This window comes from Passer domesticus, chromosome Z (assembly GCF_036417665.1).
Source record: "Passer domesticus isolate bPasDom1 chromosome Z, bPasDom1.hap1, whole genome shotgun sequence".
NCBI lineage: Eukaryota > Metazoa > Chordata > Aves > Passeriformes > Passeridae > Passer > Passer domesticus.
In genome coordinates this window covers 65,981,542-66,001,014 of record NC_087512.1, presented here as the reverse complement: position 1 = coordinate 66,001,014, position 19,473 = coordinate 65,981,542, and the positions used below count along the sequence as shown (strand labels likewise).

The window sequence follows — 19,473 nt, the reverse complement described above, 5'->3', positions numbered from 1 at the left end:
CAGGTCATCACCTGCATAATTTAAAAAGGACACAAATCTGACAAATGCTATTTTGATAATGTCATTGAAACACACTTTTGAAAGAAATAAAGTTAATACATATTTAGCCCTGTAGCTTTGTCATTCTTCTTCCTGTCTGTCCTGGGCAGAAACACCTTTCTAACTTCCTTCTCATGTCCTTTTTGCCCAAGGACTTGTTAGTGAACATCTGTTAGCAAAAGCAACAAAACCAACTGTGGTTATGATGAAGGTGTTTGCAGGTGGACCAAAGTCCTCCTTTCCTGAGGAAACACCCCAATTATAAACACGCTTTTGTAATACCGGAAAAACATTAATTGGTATTAACTTATTTATCCTGCCTATCTTCACCCATCTGAATGACTGTTCAGTAAAACCTCTGTTAGCGACAAGTTGAAGTGCTTTGCCAGTGCCCAGTTCAGTTTTCTGCTTGCAATGAACAGCATTATTAGGATTAGCTTCCAATTTGTAACTTCAGTGTCCTGGAGCATAACACTGATGAATCAAGCTTCTCATACACTGCAGGAATATATGCTGTATGCAACAGCTCAAAATGCCATCACAGCTGCAAATGTGAGTTTAAAATATGAGCTCTATGACATGTTTTTCTAATTTTACTAATGTCTGTCACAAATATATTTGTGACAGCCAATGCACAACTTGGTGCAAAAAGTGCACAAGGACTTGGAGAAAACCTACAAAATACAGGTTCTGCTCTTCAACAGCTGTAAATAGAACAAACAATATAAAACCTAGTCAAGTTGCACGGTAACATTTATTAAAATTTTTACTATAGGATTTATCACCTCTTGGTAACAATGGTGCTAGTTATAGCAATATTCAAATAGATTAAACATACTTCAGCAGACAAAGAATTGTTCACCAGCTGCTTCCTGTAACACTTTTATAAAAAGTCTTGTGCCAGGGGGCTGGTGACTCTTGCCAACACTGCCAGCAACTCGATAAATCTGATCTGCTTATTATCAATACAGCCATATTGAAATCTAAATCACAGGAACTCCCAGTAAACTGCTACCTGCTAAACACTTAGCACAATTTCATTGTACTTGATGGAAATATATCCAAACTCTTTTTAAACAGAAAAGTATGCTTAACTTATTCTGAAAAAGGCTGGGAAATAGCAATGGAACATAAAAGCTCAGTGAGCAGAAGCAATTAAAAAAGTATCTTGACTACATGACCACTATGCAAAACTAATATTCAGCATTCCACAGTGAATTAAAAGCAGACTGCCTTTTGTCAATGAAAACAAACCTATTATGAAAATGAAAACAGCCACAGGATGTTTTCCTTCAAATATTTTGAAACTCAAGTTAATGAAAAGGTAAACAGTGTAGTCTGTATTTCATGAGACTACAGAATATTGCTAAGGATAGAAAATCAAAATTTTTTTAAATTGTATATTTAATGACTAAGTGGGAGAATAAGAAATAAAATTCTGGAGAAATAACTTCTGTTTCAGCACAGAAGGGATGCCTTCTTTAGTTGGGGATATGTTATGGTCAACCAAAAGCAAACAGTGAAGTTATGATATATATTATACATATTCTTCTACTGCAGTGAGGTTAAAACCCTCTGCGGATTTAAGAAAGCATCAGCATCTATCCATCAGCTTGATTTGAAATGCAAGTTCCATCCACTAAAAACTGTGAGATTAACAGGCTTCCATTCCCCATAAAAACAGGGCCACCAGCAGAAAGTAACAGAAAACAGATCAAAACCCTGAAACAACTCCATGCATTACACATTTTCAAGAATTAAAGCTGAATTAAAGCTTATTTTAAGACTTTAAGTAAATATGAGAAGCACACCATCAGTCATGACTATGAATATATAAACAATAATGGGGTGAAAGTAAGATTAATTACATTTCTTCAGCATTGTTTTCAATAAAATTGCCACCTTAGAAAATAAAATTCCAGCTGTGAACCTACAAACTCCTTTAAAAAATAGCATCAATAATTTTATTTTTGTGCTCCTTCACTTTATGAAATCAGCATAAGCCTGATGAATTTGAAGTCTTGGCAGAAGAATCTCCTATGGTTAAGCCACAAAACGTCACTGAATTTAGCATCCCTCTTCAAGAACTAAATCCCTCTCCATGTGTCCTCACATATTCAAAATCTTCATGTCTGCCCCATTTCTAATACCACAGTAACCAGTTTCTCACTGCCTCATCTTCACACTGGAAAACCCTGGTTAAATAAATTTAAAAAAAGAATGCTTTTTTAGCTTCATGTCAGTGTTATCTGTGACCTTTTCCTTACTCTCTTCTATCATTAAGAGAAGGAAAAACAATTAGGATACTTCTACCCAAACCCTTCTCCAGAAATACCAAATTCCTACGATATTTTCCTATTAACTTGATTTTGCTGACATGAAACATTGAAAAAATTGCTGCACACTTGAACTACATCACATGACTATAATATGCAACAGCAGAGTTACATTACAAACTAATGATGCCATTAAAGGAGTAAATTACCCAATTCTACATTAAAACTTATCCTGTGTACAACAAACATTTCAAGTTTCAGCCTTCCTCAGTGGACCAACCAGGAATTAAGGATAAAGTGAAAAAAAATAAAACTTAATGCATTGACATTTTTAAACTCAGAATTGCCTTCTTGCATCAAAAATGTAACATGCTCTTTGAAACAGGACTGCTCTCAGCCTCAGCTGCTTATTTCAATGAGTGTCGTCACACTTCTATGTCTTCATTTAATCTCTTAAGACATCACAAGTTAGGCTGTTAATATTTGACACTGTACCATCAGCAGGCTTCAAGAGAAACATTACACTGAAATGTACGAGTCACAGGAGTGTTAGAATTCCACCTTTATTTCAAGATAATGTTTGTCCTGTTTTGTTTACACATAGAAACTTCCCTCTGCATTTGAAAGTATTGAGAGCCTTTTTCCAACTGTTGCTGAAAGCTTACTCAGATTATTTATACTAATTGAAAATTAATATATACTAATTGAATTTATACTATATCATGTATACTATATAAACAAAACAAATCTATTTATAAAGACTAAGAAATCACTACTATGCTTCATGGTATTCAGTTGTAATTACTACGGACTAGACCACCTGACTAATGACAATTCATACCAGATAGCTATTCATTTTTCTGTAGATATGTCCCAGTGAATACACCTCCTCAGAAAAGGAAGATGTCCAATGAAGATACAACACAACAAACAGAACACATTGTGCCAAATCCATGTACTGGCACCCACACATGCACCCTTTCACGCTCAGAGCAGCAGGGGAAGGAAAACAAAAACCAGCAAGACTTACCTTTTTGCAGACACTTTCAAAATTAACTTCTGTCCTAAGAGCAAGTCTGGTAACTTCATCTGGTTTTATTTCCTGTAGACAAAAGATAAGTTTATTCTTATTATGATCAGACCATATGAAGTCTTTCTAAGATTCACCTTCCTTATAAACATTCTAATCATGGCACCTCCCTCATCTCTTAAAGTAAGAAAACCAGCTCATTATATGGCAAATTTTTTTGTGTGTATGTAAACACTACATTTATACTGACTGACCTTTTCAAAACACTACCTCATACCTAATCTGACTGCATATACTAGTGCTGAAGGCAAGAGGGATTTTTCAACAGCAAAGTATGTAGAATGGGTGGTTTTATTCACAGAAATATTTCAATTGTCCATATTGTTGTATTACAAATAAACTCTGGAGGGCCTTAAATTCCTGACTTATCTTCTGATGAAGTTACGTCCTAACAATGTACATGAATATGTTAAGTTAAAGACAATGAAAATGAAGGTGAGATGAAAAAATAGTATGGTTTTTTTTTTCTAAAGAGACTGACTGAATATGCAGCTTGCATTTGTGGACTTAAGCATTTGCAGTGGCAGCTAAAATAGAGGAATGAAAATTCTGGACAGTAGATTTTGTTAAAAGCTGAATATTTTATAAAGCATGACTCCACGACAGATTTCTTGCTATTTTAAGACACATGCTTTATGTTGGTTGTATTACAAAATACTGTATTAACCTCATCAAAGGAATTAATTAAACATTATTTTCCTCCTAGGGGCAGTACAACAAAAAGTCATGTTACATACCAGTTAAGTTTCCCAGATAGCCATTTGCCATTTCAAAAGCAGTTTAACTATACTTATGCCAGATGCAAATAACATCTCCACATTTTGAAAAGTTAAAATTCTCTACAAAGTAACTTAGTTCTTCTTATAGCTTTCATGTTCAACAACTACACTGTATTTGTTAATTTCTTTCTTTCCCTGCTTAACAATTCTTGAAACCTATTCCAATACCTACATTTTAACTCCACTGTTAAGTTCCATATTCTATCCCTTTTCTGTTGTAAATCCGGAGCAGTCTGTACATTTCCTTAGACGTAATTTCAGGAAGAACCAAGTAGCTTACCTTCTTATAAAAGGTCATACCTTGCATCTCAAAACCTTATGTTTTTCTTCTTTGTATAGATAAGATACTTTACAGACACTTGCAATTTATCTATTTATTTATCATGAATTGCGTATGACTTAAAACTGTAAACAATTATCTAGTAATGGGAAAAAAGTAACAGAACTCAGTTAAATTAACAACAACAAAGTATCTCTTTTTGTGAATGTCAGAACTTCCTGACAATGAGATCTAGAACTCTGCAAAATCATCTCCCAAAAGTACTAGTGGAAGCCCAATCACTTAGAGGACAGGATCCACACTGGAAAAACACTGGTGGATGTAGGAAACAATCTTCTACTGGCAGATGAACAACTGGATGACCTAACAGAGATGGAAAAGACCTATGATTCAGTTTTCCGTGACTCTCCAAAGCGTTTCACAGATGGTGAAAGTAGGACACGTTGGTTATGTGACATGCTTACTGTCACATAGGAGGTTAGGGGTTACGAATGAAGCTCTCTAACCCAATTTTTTCATTAAATCAAGCTGTTGGTTTATGAAAAAAGAACAAAAACACAAAAAAATATAATTCCTATGATCTTCATCCCAAATAAAACTGCCTATTTCCTGTCTCCTTAGGATTTAAATGCTGCAACAGGGTTCAGGGCAGAGGCAGACAAACCTCAGCAATCCCTCCATGAGAATGTCAGAAGTTTAATTTTGATATGATAACATTGCAGAATTCCCAAGACGTTGCAGAATCACGAATAATACTGAAGAATGAATTACACTTTGGAATGTGAAGTCATTAAAGCCACACTGAAATGGCGAGGATACAAAATGAGGCCAAGAACCTTCCGTTCAGGCTTAAATCCCCAACTTTATAAATTATCTCCTTCACTTCTCCTAGACTTAAGGCAAACTAAGCATTTTTGATTTATATATTCTTCCACAGAACCTTGGTTTTGTAAATGTAGTCACATGAGTCAAGTTACTGTAATAAATACATGTTTATTCTGCCTCTATTAATGGTCAGCAACAGATAATAAAACAGAAAAAGAAACAGTGCTGTTTTTATACAGTTTTCTCAACTCTGAGGTGCACCTGACTCACAAGGAAAATCTTGGTACTGAATATCTATTATAGAACCTTCTTTCCAATTGTGCTAAGGGATGTTATAAATGGATGCCCCCTCCAGCATCTTCGAGGCCCATCCAGGGATTCCTCCTGCCCTGATGCTTCAGCCCAGCCCAATGTGTCCAGAGATCAATAGGTGTCTGTCCCAGGTCCATATATGTAGCAGTTGCTTTCTTATTGACAGGTTCAACCAGTAGAGAAGCTCAGCTTTACAGGATGTAGCACTCTCAGGACTCACATGAACTTCAGCAGAGCCAGCCAAGACCTCTTCCTTCTTTTCTCATCAGGACTGAAGTTCATTACTGAGAGCATACCACCTCCCACCCTCTCAAAATGCACAAATGCATGAGTGGGTCCCTCAGTAGCAGCACAGCTTATGCTTCTGTCCATCTAATACCCCTTGGCCTGGGTCATAGCTCTTGTGCCCCCTCATGGGCCTCCCACTTAGTGGCGGGCAGCAAGTCACCCGAAGGCAGATGCACACACTCACAGGCACCAGCAAGGGCCCTATGGCCACCTGATATCCCTTCCCAGATCACAGAACCACAAAATGGTTAGACAGGGACACACACTGCCTGTCCTCCCTGACAGTGCATATGCTGTTACTGCCCCTGTGCCTGGAGTGGAGACACCACAGGCTTAGACACCTACACTCCTGCCCTGACTCCTGCTGCTTGCCCCATACCCTCAGCAGCTGGCACCTAGTCCTTACAGCACTTGCAGGCAGGGGACAAAGAGGTGAAATTACAAACAGGTAAGAAAAGAAAAAAATGTCAAGATGACACTGGGAAGAGGTGGCAAAGGCGTGGCAGCAGTAGGACCAGCCTGACTCAATTTTTGCAACTGTGTGGGGACTGACGCTCCTCCAGTCATTCACTGCTCAGGTAGCTGCCCCAGTGGGCAGTGGAGCAGTGGCAGGAGAACTGACCTGTCAGCCAGTTGGATCCTAGCTGCAGATGACCAGACCTTGGCCTGAGATGAATAAACAGGTTGTGAAAAACTACTGGACATAAGAAAGCTGGATGTGACAGACAATGCAAGAAGCTGCAGAGTGGCTGTACAGATCATCAGGGCAGAGTACCACAAAAACCAGACAAGCTCCATGGAAAGGTGGAACACAGGGCAGACTTCAGGGGCGGACATCTTGCAAGGTATTAAGGTAACTGAACTATTAATATTACATGAAACCAACATTGTATACAAAGTTACAGTGAAATACCAAATTTGCGGAAAAAGTAACTATGGGTGGGCAAAGACTGGCCTAGGCTGGGCAAAGCGAGCACTGGGGCACAGGAAAGGGTGGTTGTGGGGCAGGCAATCATCTCTGAACAGAGTACTGGTGGCAGTGAGCTCACCCCAGTACTTACAGAAACTCAGAACAGCAATGTTAGGAGATTTCTTTTTTTTTTTAAAATAAACCGTAACTGTCTTACACAGAAAGACAAGACTATATTGAAGAGAAGTACATCAAATGTAAATTGTATGTGAAAATAGGATTTCATGCTTATATTGATTGTGGCTGCTCAGATGACACTTTATCCAAGTGATACTGAGTAAGAGAGAGGTTCTAACCTAAAAGCCATGGAAATGTAATTTATTGAACAGCCTCTGAAAGACAGCAAAACCAAAAAAACTTGCTGTCAAATGAGGCTTCAACACATCTCAGAAATACAAGATTTTTCATACAAAATGTATTCCCAGCTATGCTATCTCAGGCAGTTTTAGATTACTCAGAAAAAAACCCCAGACTGCCAGCAGCCTGTGGAAGCAATTTAAGAGTCTTCAGACTACTAAAAAGACACAATTTCGATTTTGTTTTGACTAGTATTTTTTGTTTACCTTTATCATAATATCCATTACTTCTCATCATTATTTTTTGACATTTTCTTAGCTGTGCAAGTTTTAAACCCTTCCATATGAAAATATTATTTTCATCACAAAATGCTGAAACTTCTACAAAAAAAAAAAGTAATAGAATCAAGGTATATAGAAATAGAAACAGAACACCCTCACCAAAAGTCGTATGTCTGGTGAAATCTCAGGTATAGTTTGCTACCCATTTATGCACTTCCAGCTTTTAAAACATAACCATAATCTTTACCCTTAAACCTGTGTTTGAGACTATTTCCCCACAAAGTTTCTTATATTTTTCCAGAGCATTCAGTCTGTCTTTGAGACTTTCTGTCATTTTTCTAGGTTGCTTATGAGGAGAAAGGTATAAGAGAAAAAAATTCTAGAACACTTTTTAAGCTTTTCTTTCCCTACAGTTTAATCCCTGTATGTCTTCTTGTCATAACCAATTTGCTCCCCTAAGTCTTCAGAAGTTCAGTATTTTAGTCATTCAGAATAAAAGTAGTCTCAGACTTATGGGTAAGTATTACCATTGTGAAAATACACAAAAATGGGATCTCCTCAAAGTAGTGAAATAAATCAGCCATGTCTCATCTGAAAGCTTATCCAGCTTCCAAAAAGAAATTAAATCCATTCTAAGAGCACAAATTTTTTAAGTTACAAAGGCATGTTTTCCAGAAATGCAGTGCTGTAACTGATTATTATCAAACTGATTATGAAGAAAAATAATATCTTCCTCCCCTAGCAGTTTATAAATCCAAATCCCTTGTCAGTAGTTGTGACCTAAATACAAATACAAGAATTTCCACTGTAAAGGCACATTAGTGGACCACCACACCAAAGTAAATGGCACTCTGCCTATATAAAAATATAAAATAAAATCGCAAACCTCCATCTCCTCAAGTCCCCATTTTACTAGATGTACAACCAAGATGAAAAGTACTACCAGAATAAGAATTTGGATAAAATTAATAAACAGAATTAAAAAAATTGTTCTGATAAGTAAAATATTACATTGTCTAGTTAAGTGTGGCTTAAGGTTATTAGCAAATTTATGAAACAAATCAGGGCTACACTGACTTACCTGCTTTATTATAAAATCCCTATGTAATTCTATCACAGAGGTAAGCATTTTCAAGTAGATGCCTGACTTACTGCCAGTGTTTATAAACTATTAGTAAAACACCTCTCAAGCTATTTTCTGAGTAATTAAGATATCCTGAACTTCATCTACCACAGAATAAAAGTTTAAAGATACGTAAGGTCTCCAAGTATCTTTTGTATTTGCTCTCATTTATTAACTACAACTTTTAAAACAGGAATAAAATGGGAGGCAGTATCTTTCTCGGTAAATCTCACAGAAGAAGAGAAGACTGATCCTAGACAAAGAGTCTGTAGCCTTAGCCCTGGAAATTTCATCTTCCATTTGGCTTTAGTTTTTTCCTCAATGAAATCCAGGCAATCCAGGTCACTCTCATCTTTATCCATCACCTGTAAATTACATAAAATGCTTCCAGAGAGGCCTGCTGATTTGTCCCACATTTCCCCAACTGTACTCTGATGATGGGTAAACTCAGAACACTGTACTTGCTACTTTTTGCAACTGCACCTTCCACAGTAAAGCATTTTTCACCTGAGAACACACCTTTGTTTTAATGATTTCCTGCTTTGCTCACTCTGACAGCTCCCAGTAAAAATTTATCCTCCCAGCTGAATGACAATGTGAGAATGCCCAAGTGGTGCAATGGATCAGTTTATTTTACTTGGTGCGAATAAACAGATTGGATAACCATTAAGATGTTACATTGATTGCATTTCTAAAGCAAGACCTACCATTGCCACCTTTTGCAGCAGACACATCTGTGAATATGAAAGCATTACATATTTAACAGGAGTTTCCTGCTGAGAAGGACTGAGGTTTTCAATCCACAGATGAGAATCCCAGTGGGGGCCAGTAATAGTCTCATGAGAGGTAGATTGATTTGACAGGAAGTCCAGGATGGTGCTGTTAGGGCCATCTCTGTCATAGGTCTGAAGCTGACTGATGTCCAGAAAATTATGAAGACTGCCAAGTCACTTGTTAAGAATACTGTAATACTTCATGAATGCATCTCCATGCTAAAAACTTTCCTGTTAGTTTTTTTAACTGTCATTGGGAAAAAGCCTGCACTCACCCATCCTGAAAGTGTCAGCTGACTTGCTGGCCCATGCAGCTGAAATAGGGACTTGTTCTTGGAGCTGTTGGGTGAATCACACTTGCAGTTAAGGGCAGAGGATGTGCTGGGAAACATTAGCACTTCAGCTGTCCTCTGTTACCACAATCCACTCATATCACATAGGGAAGGGCCTTGCTGTGCCTACTAAGACACAATACTGGATTTAAATAAAACACCATTAAACCAATTTATTTTTAATACTCAAAAACAACAAACATATACAAAATTCTTAGGAAAATAAATAAAAGACAAGTTATACCTAATTTACTCACACTAAGGTTAAAGACCTCTCTACCTCATTCAGTCTGACTTGCCATTCTTCCTGGCAAGACAACATTTAGGATTTTCAATGTTTGTGCACATTTATGGCAGAGCCTACGCCTTTCAGATAGAAAAAATAAAGGAATCTAGTTTTGGGAGCTATATTCAGTATTTGGTGACTCACTGGCATAAATTCTTGCTTTTCAGATTACAGAAGGACACAAAATCTAAGTGGTGCTATCATGCAAATCTTCTTAAAAAACACAGGGCTCTACTGTGTAGTAAGAAACCATAAAAGATAGTAACTAACCACTGTGGGGTGCATGTGTTTGGGAAGACCGTTTTATCTAATGCAATGTAATACAGTGACAAAGACAAGACTGTCTGTTGAGGCACATGTGCACTCAAAATGAATACAAACAAAACAAATCAGCATATTACTAATGTACTCTTTATTCTATGAAAATTAGATGCCACATTACAATGGGGGCTACGAATGTCTTTCTGACTAGCAATGCTCTGCATGTTGTGGAAGTGTCTTTTCACTATCAAAGACAAATATGCACTAACAGATTTCAAAGAGAAATCTAACAGTACTTGAATAAATACTATTTCAGAAGTTTGCACATATTCAGAAACAATATATTCTTTTAATAAATAACTTCAAGAAGTTAGCCTTTGCTAAGCTTACAGTCAATGCAGCAAGTCTGATAAATATCTAAAAATATATGTATGCAGAAATGTAGCTTTCTGTGAAAGTCAAGTTTTACTGTACACACTTGTGTCATAAAGGACAGACAACTACAGCAAAGCAAAAGCACAGCAAGAAAAAAGATTCAATGTATTTTCAAAAAAATTATTTGTTTCACCAGTATAGCCAACACAGCTTTTGCCAGTGACCTGACTGGATTACTTGGTTCTCTATCCCCATATCCTGAAAAGAGAGGTTTCATCCAACAGAAATGAAGACATTTTCTCTCTAATTGGAGAAACAGGTTAAGTGAATTACAATTTAAATACATTCCCCTGTATCACTTGGGTTTAAGATTATTATGATGTTCAAAAGTAATGATAGAGTTTTCAATTAATAATTTATCTAAGAACTGCATTACAAAGAGGAAGAAAAGCATAAGAATTAATGGTTCTACAGTTTCTAATTTTCCTGCTGTGTGCACCAAAGATATTTAATGTATTTTTAATGACTTTGCATATTTTATCTACTGCCTAAAATTTTCAAAAGCTGTACTGAATTTTACATTGCTTTTGATTGTCTTTGATTTTAATATTAGACACCTCAAAATAAAAAAGTAATCTTTCTTGAAATTGTTAATTTTCAACCTTGCTGGGTTAACAACAACTTGGAGAGAAATACTACAAAACAGATTAAGAAAAAAGGTAAAATTTAATTCATATTTTAAAATAACAAAACCAAAGGTGTCACTAGAGGAAATTACCAGAATGCAACTTCCCAAAGAAATCAGAAGCTTAGGAATCACCTCACTTTAGATGAACAAAGGAAACTGATTTTGATGCAAATTAACTATCCTAACCATTAAAAAAAAAAAAAAAAGAATACTCCAAAATCACAGTTAATCATTGGGAATTTAAGAATGTACTTCAAGAGGAACTTGTCTAGCAATTGTTCTTTTTGTAAACTACACTGGTGTCAGGTTTTTGCTGGCACCAGTTTTAAACATTACTAAATGTCTACAGTATTGCTGTCTCAGTTTAGATCCAAGTGAAATTCAGTGTCAACCTGTGAATTTTCATCTAGTAAGTTTCACAACACAAAATTTTATAGTTTTCTGGGTTTGTTGTTTTCTGGAAAATTAAAGTTACAAAAATACCCATCTAATCAATTGACTCCATATTCTTATAAACACAGTTTTGCACAAATGGTTACCTTCCTCAAGCTAAACACCCTCATTCTTCTATGCTGCATAACCTCTTCTGAAAGCAGAACAAGCAGCTGAAGGAAAAACTACTTATTCATGCTTTAATAACAAAACAAAATGAATAAAACAACTCCCAAAAAGAACACTTAACATGGTTAATTGTTTGAGCTCGTGTACAATACTCAAACTTTATTTGGCAAGTATAGGCCACTTTTTTCTGCCACGTTTATAAACTAATTTAATATTTCAAGAGGTATGCAAGTCCAATGCCAGCAATTACATCAGTCTACTGAGATGAACACTGTGAACTTGGCATTTTATTCTGCCAATTAGATTAAACGAATTGTTTCATTTTGGAGGTTCACATCTGATTCAGTAGTCACAATCAGAGAGCAGTCACTGTTTTCACCACAGCAGACAGAGAGCAATTAGCTAGTCTGCAATCTTGTGACAATTCCAGAAGTAGAAGGTATTATGAAAGTACACTACAAGCATATAAAAATGATAAAGAGAAGTAAAACAAGCTTAGAAGCACAGCAAGCATGATGCCAAAAATTATCACTATTTGAATATTCCTTTTCCTTCAAACATCCCTTAGTTCTGAATGTCAGTGTTCCCTTGCACTGTAATGCAATCTGCAATTTCATTGCACTGACACGCTTTGCTCCACAGTGCCTTCCTAACGCTGAAATAACAGCCACATGCGACTTGAGGGTTAACACACTTCCACGCGTCCCTGCGCCGGCTGGAAGCGCCGGGGTGTCGGGTTACCATGCGCGGCATTCCAGCAGCGCGGCCGAGGGCGCGGGCACGCCTGGCGCGCCGCCCCGCTCCCGCCGCTCCGCCCGGCAGCGCAGAGCCAGCCCGGCGCCGCCGAGGCAGCCAGCGAAAGGCCGTGCTGGATGCGCACAGCATTCCCGAACAGCAAGACAGTGACTGACAAACGGGTGCGATCCGCCTAATGACCCCCCGCCCGCTAGGTTCGGGTTTGAAATAAGAGACGGAAACAGAAACAAAGAATGGGGACAGAAGAACTCGGAGAGATGCAGCGAGAAGCAGAAGCACGTGAATACACAGACCGCATATGCACAACCTCTTTGCTTCCAGAGGGCATAAGAGTTCAAAGATTAGACACCATGCAGGAAAAAACTTCCTGTTTTTCATTTCTTTTCCCACTAAGCACTGTCTCCAGGAAAATTACTCCTCCTCCAGTCCTTTCTTCAAGCTCCATGGAGGAAAAAATTAATTAGTTTTTGCCCTTTCCTAGAGATCTTGAAACTTCAGCATGAGAAACCTGTCACCTGATTTGCCCAGGATAAGGAGTAAAGGCTGAAAGAAGAGATTGAAACAAAACACACAAAAAAGGTTTTGCTTTTAATACATGCAGATTTTCAAACAGGCTGTTAAAACCACCTCAGAAAAATACTGGTACACAAGATGTATACAGGACAAATATGTGAACTGTGTAAAACTCCAGCATCAGTTGTTCACCTTATATCCTGGAGAATCCTCTTCCAACTTTGTTACACCTTATACAGATGCTGTGCCATGTATGATCAATCTTGACACTCTTCTTTATACTTTTACTAGGTTATTTGGTTGGTTTTTTTTACATACACAAAGACGATTTATGCAGTATACAGTAAAACAATTTTAATCGGAACAGACTGTCTTCTGTCTGAAGACAAGGAAGGGCAAACTAGCATTTTCACAGATATATATGGTAACTATGATATTCACCTCCTAGGGTATCAGCAAAAGCCAATTTCTTTCAATCCAGTGAAAATGAAGAAATGTAATTCTCAACACCACCACAAGTACTACTTAGCGCTTATTACCATTGAATTTCTTCAGTCATTTAGCTGCCCAGTTGATCAGTTCTGCAGTGTTTTAAGTATTAGTATCTTCACTACCCCAAAATTCTGGAATCATCAAGCTCTGTCATTCATTCACTTTTTCTGAATAATTTCCAGCACTGATCTGCACAAAATTCCACTGCTAGCTTTCCAACACTACAAAAGCCAAGCATTTATTCTTCTCTTTCGCTTACTATGTTTAACTCTATGACGAAAAGAAGAAAATTAGTATTAACGACCAGCTTTAAAAAAAGAAAAACCAAACTAAAACCACAAAATCTTTGGTGAAAGCTGGACAATGGTTTTTTTAATAACATAACAAATATAAAGACTAAATGAACAGTATGTACTATATATTTACTCCTTCAAAGACCTCTGACTGATTTGCAAGGCATGACTTTCATCTCCTAGAGGCACCATTATTCTACCTCTATGTGTTCACTACATCCTCACCTAAACAAAAGTGCCAATACAACTGTCCAGCACTGGAGTCATATTTACCTTAGCATTACCTTCCCAAACAGACTTTTTTTATTTTTTTAGGAGGCAGCCATGGGGGAAATAAGATTTTACACACAAAAGTTGGAACAAAGAGTCATAGCAGCTGCACTCACCATACTGAACTAATTAATTTCCAAGTGACTATAAAGATACTTACAATTATCTCCAATTTCCTCCCCCCTCCCACCACAAACCCTTCAAAAGATCTAATTTCTACAGAAAATTTCTTCAGAAGAAAGAGGACAAAAAGAACAGTTGATTAAGGATATTTAGACAGTTTAGTATTTATCCACCATACTAAGAAGAATCACTATTTATTGCAGATCTAATTCTTTGCTTTTCCAGAATAAATTTACTACAAAGACCAGCTAGTATACAGCAAGAAGTTAAATAGAATTCTCTCAGAGATCTCACAATGGCTACAATACCTCAGCACAGGATGATCAAAATACAAAGCAAAAGTATGCAGTACTTACAGACATATTCTTTTCTTTTCTTTTTCAGGTTCTCATGAATTACAGAGATGTTTAAGAAAAGGCCCAAATTGGTTCAGTAAAGTGTTGGGATAATGAAAGACGTAAAAAGTACAAAAAAAGTGTCTATTTTGAATACACAAGTATTTTCAGAATGAGTGCAGAAACAAGCTGACACTTCTGTCATTATTTTGATTAATAGAAAGTGGTTTGTTTTGCTGTCACTGGTCAATTTTCAAATAAAGGCATATGAGTTGCATTCTTTTTTAATATTATCGCAAAGGTTGCCTCTTTATTAAAATAAAACCATAAAAATACACAGGATTCAGAAAAGAGACAAAGTCCCATCTGCAAGCCTTATTTTTTAAAAAAGTGAAAATAGCTTATTCTGCATCCTTACAAAAAATGAGATAGTAAAATTCTTATGCAAGATTCGATTAGAAAAAGCTTCATCTGCAAGCCATATTTTTAATTCAGTTGACAACCTGCACTTAGAACATACTTTAATATTTTTCTTAAGATGTCTCATATCCAACAAAAAGCTGCCCTTGTGATCTGTTTTGACTTTGTAACTAGGAATCTAATGCATAAGAAAAGAACCACAATAGCTGCTGCTATTTAAGTATCTTGTCAACAATACAGGTTTCAAAATGAAGCTGATGATATTTTTACTGACTTTTATTTTTAAGACATGCAGCCCATTTTTCATGTAATCCAATACAGTATCTCAGTATATTAAAAAAGCCAAAGAACTTCTGCTATCATAATGTAATAAAACAGTAAGAATGAAGGAAGAAAATAGCTGACAGCCAAATTAAAACTGTATAGTACAAGATCCCACACTAATTTTTCTTTCTGTCTTTTGTACAATTTTAAGCATTCTTTTATGCTTGCTATCTAGAAAAAAAAGGAAAAAATAAAGCATCATATTCTACAGTATTCTCATGTTGAGATTGCTCATTCAACGTATTTTGACCCTGCAAGAGAAGCAACCAAGAGACTAGCTTAGGAAAACAGTTAAGAATATTAAGTATGTAGTTTCTCATTTCAGCATAAATATGAATGGAAGCAATGTACCGGTGAAAAGAGTATGAAATGCTATGAAGATTAATAACAGAACTCAGACAGTGATTATATCAACCTGCCTTCTCACTATTTTGAGAATCCAAAAAGGCTGTAAGTAGGAATATTCAAATAAAGTGGGTACATTGAGGAGACATGTAGGCTTCTGATGAATTGTTCCTTCCTCATTCTTATTCATCAATTAAAAAAAAAACATTAAATAGCTCACCTTTTTCAGTATCTCCACACTGAGCTGTGGACTTTTATTTCCTTTAGCCTTCTGATACAGTGTACCTACAGAATCCATTCCTACAGAGCTTCACATTCCTCACCAATTGAAAATTTATCAGTATTTCATATTTGCTAACATCATCTTTGCACATAATCAGCACAGTGTCTTCTACATTCCTCACAGGCTGTCTGGTCTTGCTTCTACCTTTGGTAGACATCCATTTTGTGTTTGGGCACTGTTTATCCACACTACCTTCTTCTCCATTATGTTAGGTGGTCTTTACATTGTGTTCCCTACTTGGGAGAGCTTTTACTTCAACCCTGACATAATTTTAGATAGCCACTGAATTAATGTTCGGTTTTTTTAACAAAAATAATACTCCCTAGTAAGGCACACATTCTGCAGAACAGCCATGAACTGCCACTGGCAAAGTAGAACGTGCTGTTGAGAGCACAAGCAGCAAACTTTTGTGTTTCCTAATAGCACCTGACTTCTCGCACATCTATGCCTGACCAATGCACATATGGATGTATCTGCCACTCAAAGTCCTATACATCCTGCATTTCTGTAGAAGAATGCATCAAGCATGGACAGAAACTCAGACACCTGCACCAAAGCAAGGATCTGGACTGCTCTGCTGAAGGAGGGCTGAATAACTTTAAGTTTTACCCCTTCTTCCTTCCCTGAAATTGTCTACAAGTGGCATCTGGCCCACAGAACTGCAGATGCTGAACCACCACGGCCTCTTGATGAGAATCATCAAGGACTGTTTCTAGGCTGACTACACTGAAGTTTAAGCAATTCCCATTAGTCTTACAAAAAACTTTTAAAGGTTAAAGATTCTACAACATTAGGATGAATATTTGCTTTATTTTAAAAGAAAATCTGCAAGACTGTTGGAAACACATGCCAGGAGAAAGAAAAAGCAAAAACGTGCATTTGTTTCCACTCTGCCTTAAGATAATCTTACAGTGAGATGTTAACTGAAAGCCAGGTTACAGAAGATGAAATCATTAACTGTTGTGGTGCACTAGTTTAGTTGTTCTTTTGCAGTGGGTGATTGGGAATTTGCACAGAGTAGTTTTTTATAATGCACTGTATAGCTTATGTTATATCACGTGGTTTGTTACCCCATTTCCCTATCACATGGTCTTTGCCTCACCTGTCCCAGTACCACCTGGTACTCTCCCCTGGGTTACCCTTCCCCTAGCCACGCCTGACTGGTGTCCCATTGGCTGGGGACCTCTCCCTCTGTCCCCATCCCAGGGGGTATAAAAGTTCCCTGCTAACAGGGAATGCCCTCTTTCTCCCATGGGTTTGTCTGCCTGGTGTGTCTCTTGGAATAAAGGACAACATTTCCCACGTGGAGGATGCTTCTCAGTCTTTTACCTTCATCTATGAAATATCGTGTGGGCAAGGGTCTATAGCTAGCCAGAGTAGACCCCAACAGCCTGGCAGCAAACACTATATTTTAATTAGCCGAGAAAGAACACACTACTGCTAGAAGAAAATGACAAAGATTTACAAAAAAGACTGGTATTTTAGGATAGAAAAGGCCATACTAGAAGAAAGACCTACCAAGTTCCTGACCTACTACAAAAATCTTCAGTTACCCAGCCCTATCCTCAACCTTACACTATTCTGCACCTATTACTTTCAGGAAATTGGTGTTGTTCCAAGGACAATGAGTGTGAAAACATCCTTCGAACAGAGGTTATACTTTTATAAAATAATTTGACTTTCACAAACTTAGTAATGGAGTTCATGTTTAAGTCTACTTCTGTTAACATCTTGCTAGAATATAAAACTAAGAACATAATGTAAAGTGTTATTTTTTTCCTGTATCTTTTGTACTAAATTCATTATTCTGTGATAAATACTGTTGTTTAAGTCCACTGAAAACCCTCATTGTATTAACTAACCTATTTCTCCAGTGCTAATTTTCAGGATAGAAAACGTATCTTTCCAAGACATTTGAAAATGGCTGAAACAAACTGCTGCTCATTCCTGACAAATGGAAAGCATTTTTCCTTCAAGCACTGCAAATTGTCTTTTGTCCATATTTTCTTAATGGGCATCCCCCAAACATGATATAGCAACATCTTGCTATATCATGACAAGATTTTTGTTTCAAGATAAAGTCAAAAGTACTCCTGGGCACCTGGTAAAGAAACAATGATTATATTAAGATCTTTCTCCAGCCAAGAAATTCCAACAACTCAAGGTAAGCTACACATTGTCTAGTGATTTCTTAGCAATCTGCTATTTTTGTGTCAAGAAACATTCAAAAAATAACAGGTTCTTAAATATGGAAAGTAGTACTCTACAATGCATAATTAATCCCTTTTGATAGTATCATCAAGCCTGACAAACAAGTAAAGAAATATCTGTAAGTATACACAATTTTATATTTCACAGAAGTCTAGAAAGGATCTTACCATACTTTTCCCCCATATTTTGTGAATTCTGGAATAAATATTTATACAGTCTTGGAAAAATGAAAACTGAAGAACTCAAAAACCAGTGTATTATTCCAATAGCTTTGAGAACTCCTGCAACCAATTAACCCAGTTCCTGCATCCACGTAGCTGGAACTTTTAACTGCTCTCATTTTTCACAATGTTTACTTCTGATTGTTGTGCCTGAAACACTTTTAATTCTATTTGCCAGTTAAGATTTTTTAAATTCTTCAGTTCTAACAATGAAAATATAGAGAACAAAATATTTAAATGCCATTCTAACAATACCTACAATATATACTATTTGCAAATTCAAGTAACAAAAGGTTTTTCAACACAGCCCAGCACCAACACTTAACAGATTTTCAATATATATGCAGAACTGTGCATGCGTGACTATGTAGAGCATATTAAAAAAATACATGGACACACTATTAAACCTAAAAAGAAAAACATATTATACCATCTCACTCCTAGGAAACAATGTGTTTAAAGTGATATTATGTCAGCACTGTCTGCTCAGAATTTACCTGAGGACAGGAAAACAGCATCCCTGACAGTTAATAATATAACTGTAAGTAACAGCAAGGATTTTGTCCTTCCTATTGTATCAGACTGTAGTTAGTACAGACACAAACTAGAAAGAGAGAGAAGTTAAAAGAGAGAAAGTTTAAATCCAGGAAATATCAAGAAAGAGAAGTTAAAATCTTGTAACTGAAACTTCAAATTTGTTTCATTCAGAGAAGTCCTGCTGAGCGGCAGGCTCAAAAAATGTATGAGCTTACAGGCAGCTGAACTGAGAAATATAGTCCTTAAGAAAGCAAAGAATTCTCTCTGATTAGGATTTCAAACCATTAGATTATTAGATTTTTTTTTATGAGTAAGAGAAACTTAAGCCATTGTAGTAAAAACTTCAGTAAACAGACAGCTGTGTCAAGGTTGCAGAATTTCAGTCTTTCTTCCTTAAGACTGAACCCAATTACCTATAAAAGAGAATCCACCAATAATGCCTTCTGAGGTTATCAGAATACATAAAGTCCTTCCCAAGACTTTGCTACCAACAGTCCTCAGGTGGCTTTTTTTT

At 36.7% G+C, this 19,473-nt stretch overlaps 1 protein-coding gene across 3 annotated transcripts in view; it reads right to left on the bottom strand.

Annotated features, from left to right (window-relative positions):
* SRFBP1 (serum response factor binding protein 1) overlaps positions 1-19,473 on the bottom strand; it is a 63,531-nt gene that overhangs the window by 17,737 nt on the left and 26,321 nt on the right. For all 3 annotated transcript variants that reach the window (XM_064405811.1, XM_064405814.1, XM_064405813.1), the window contains one exon: positions 3,346-3,417. In XM_064405811.1, coding sequence (XP_064261881.1) covers positions 3,346-3,417 — 72 coding nt within the window. The remainder of the gene's footprint in view (positions 1-3,345; positions 3,418-19,473) is intronic.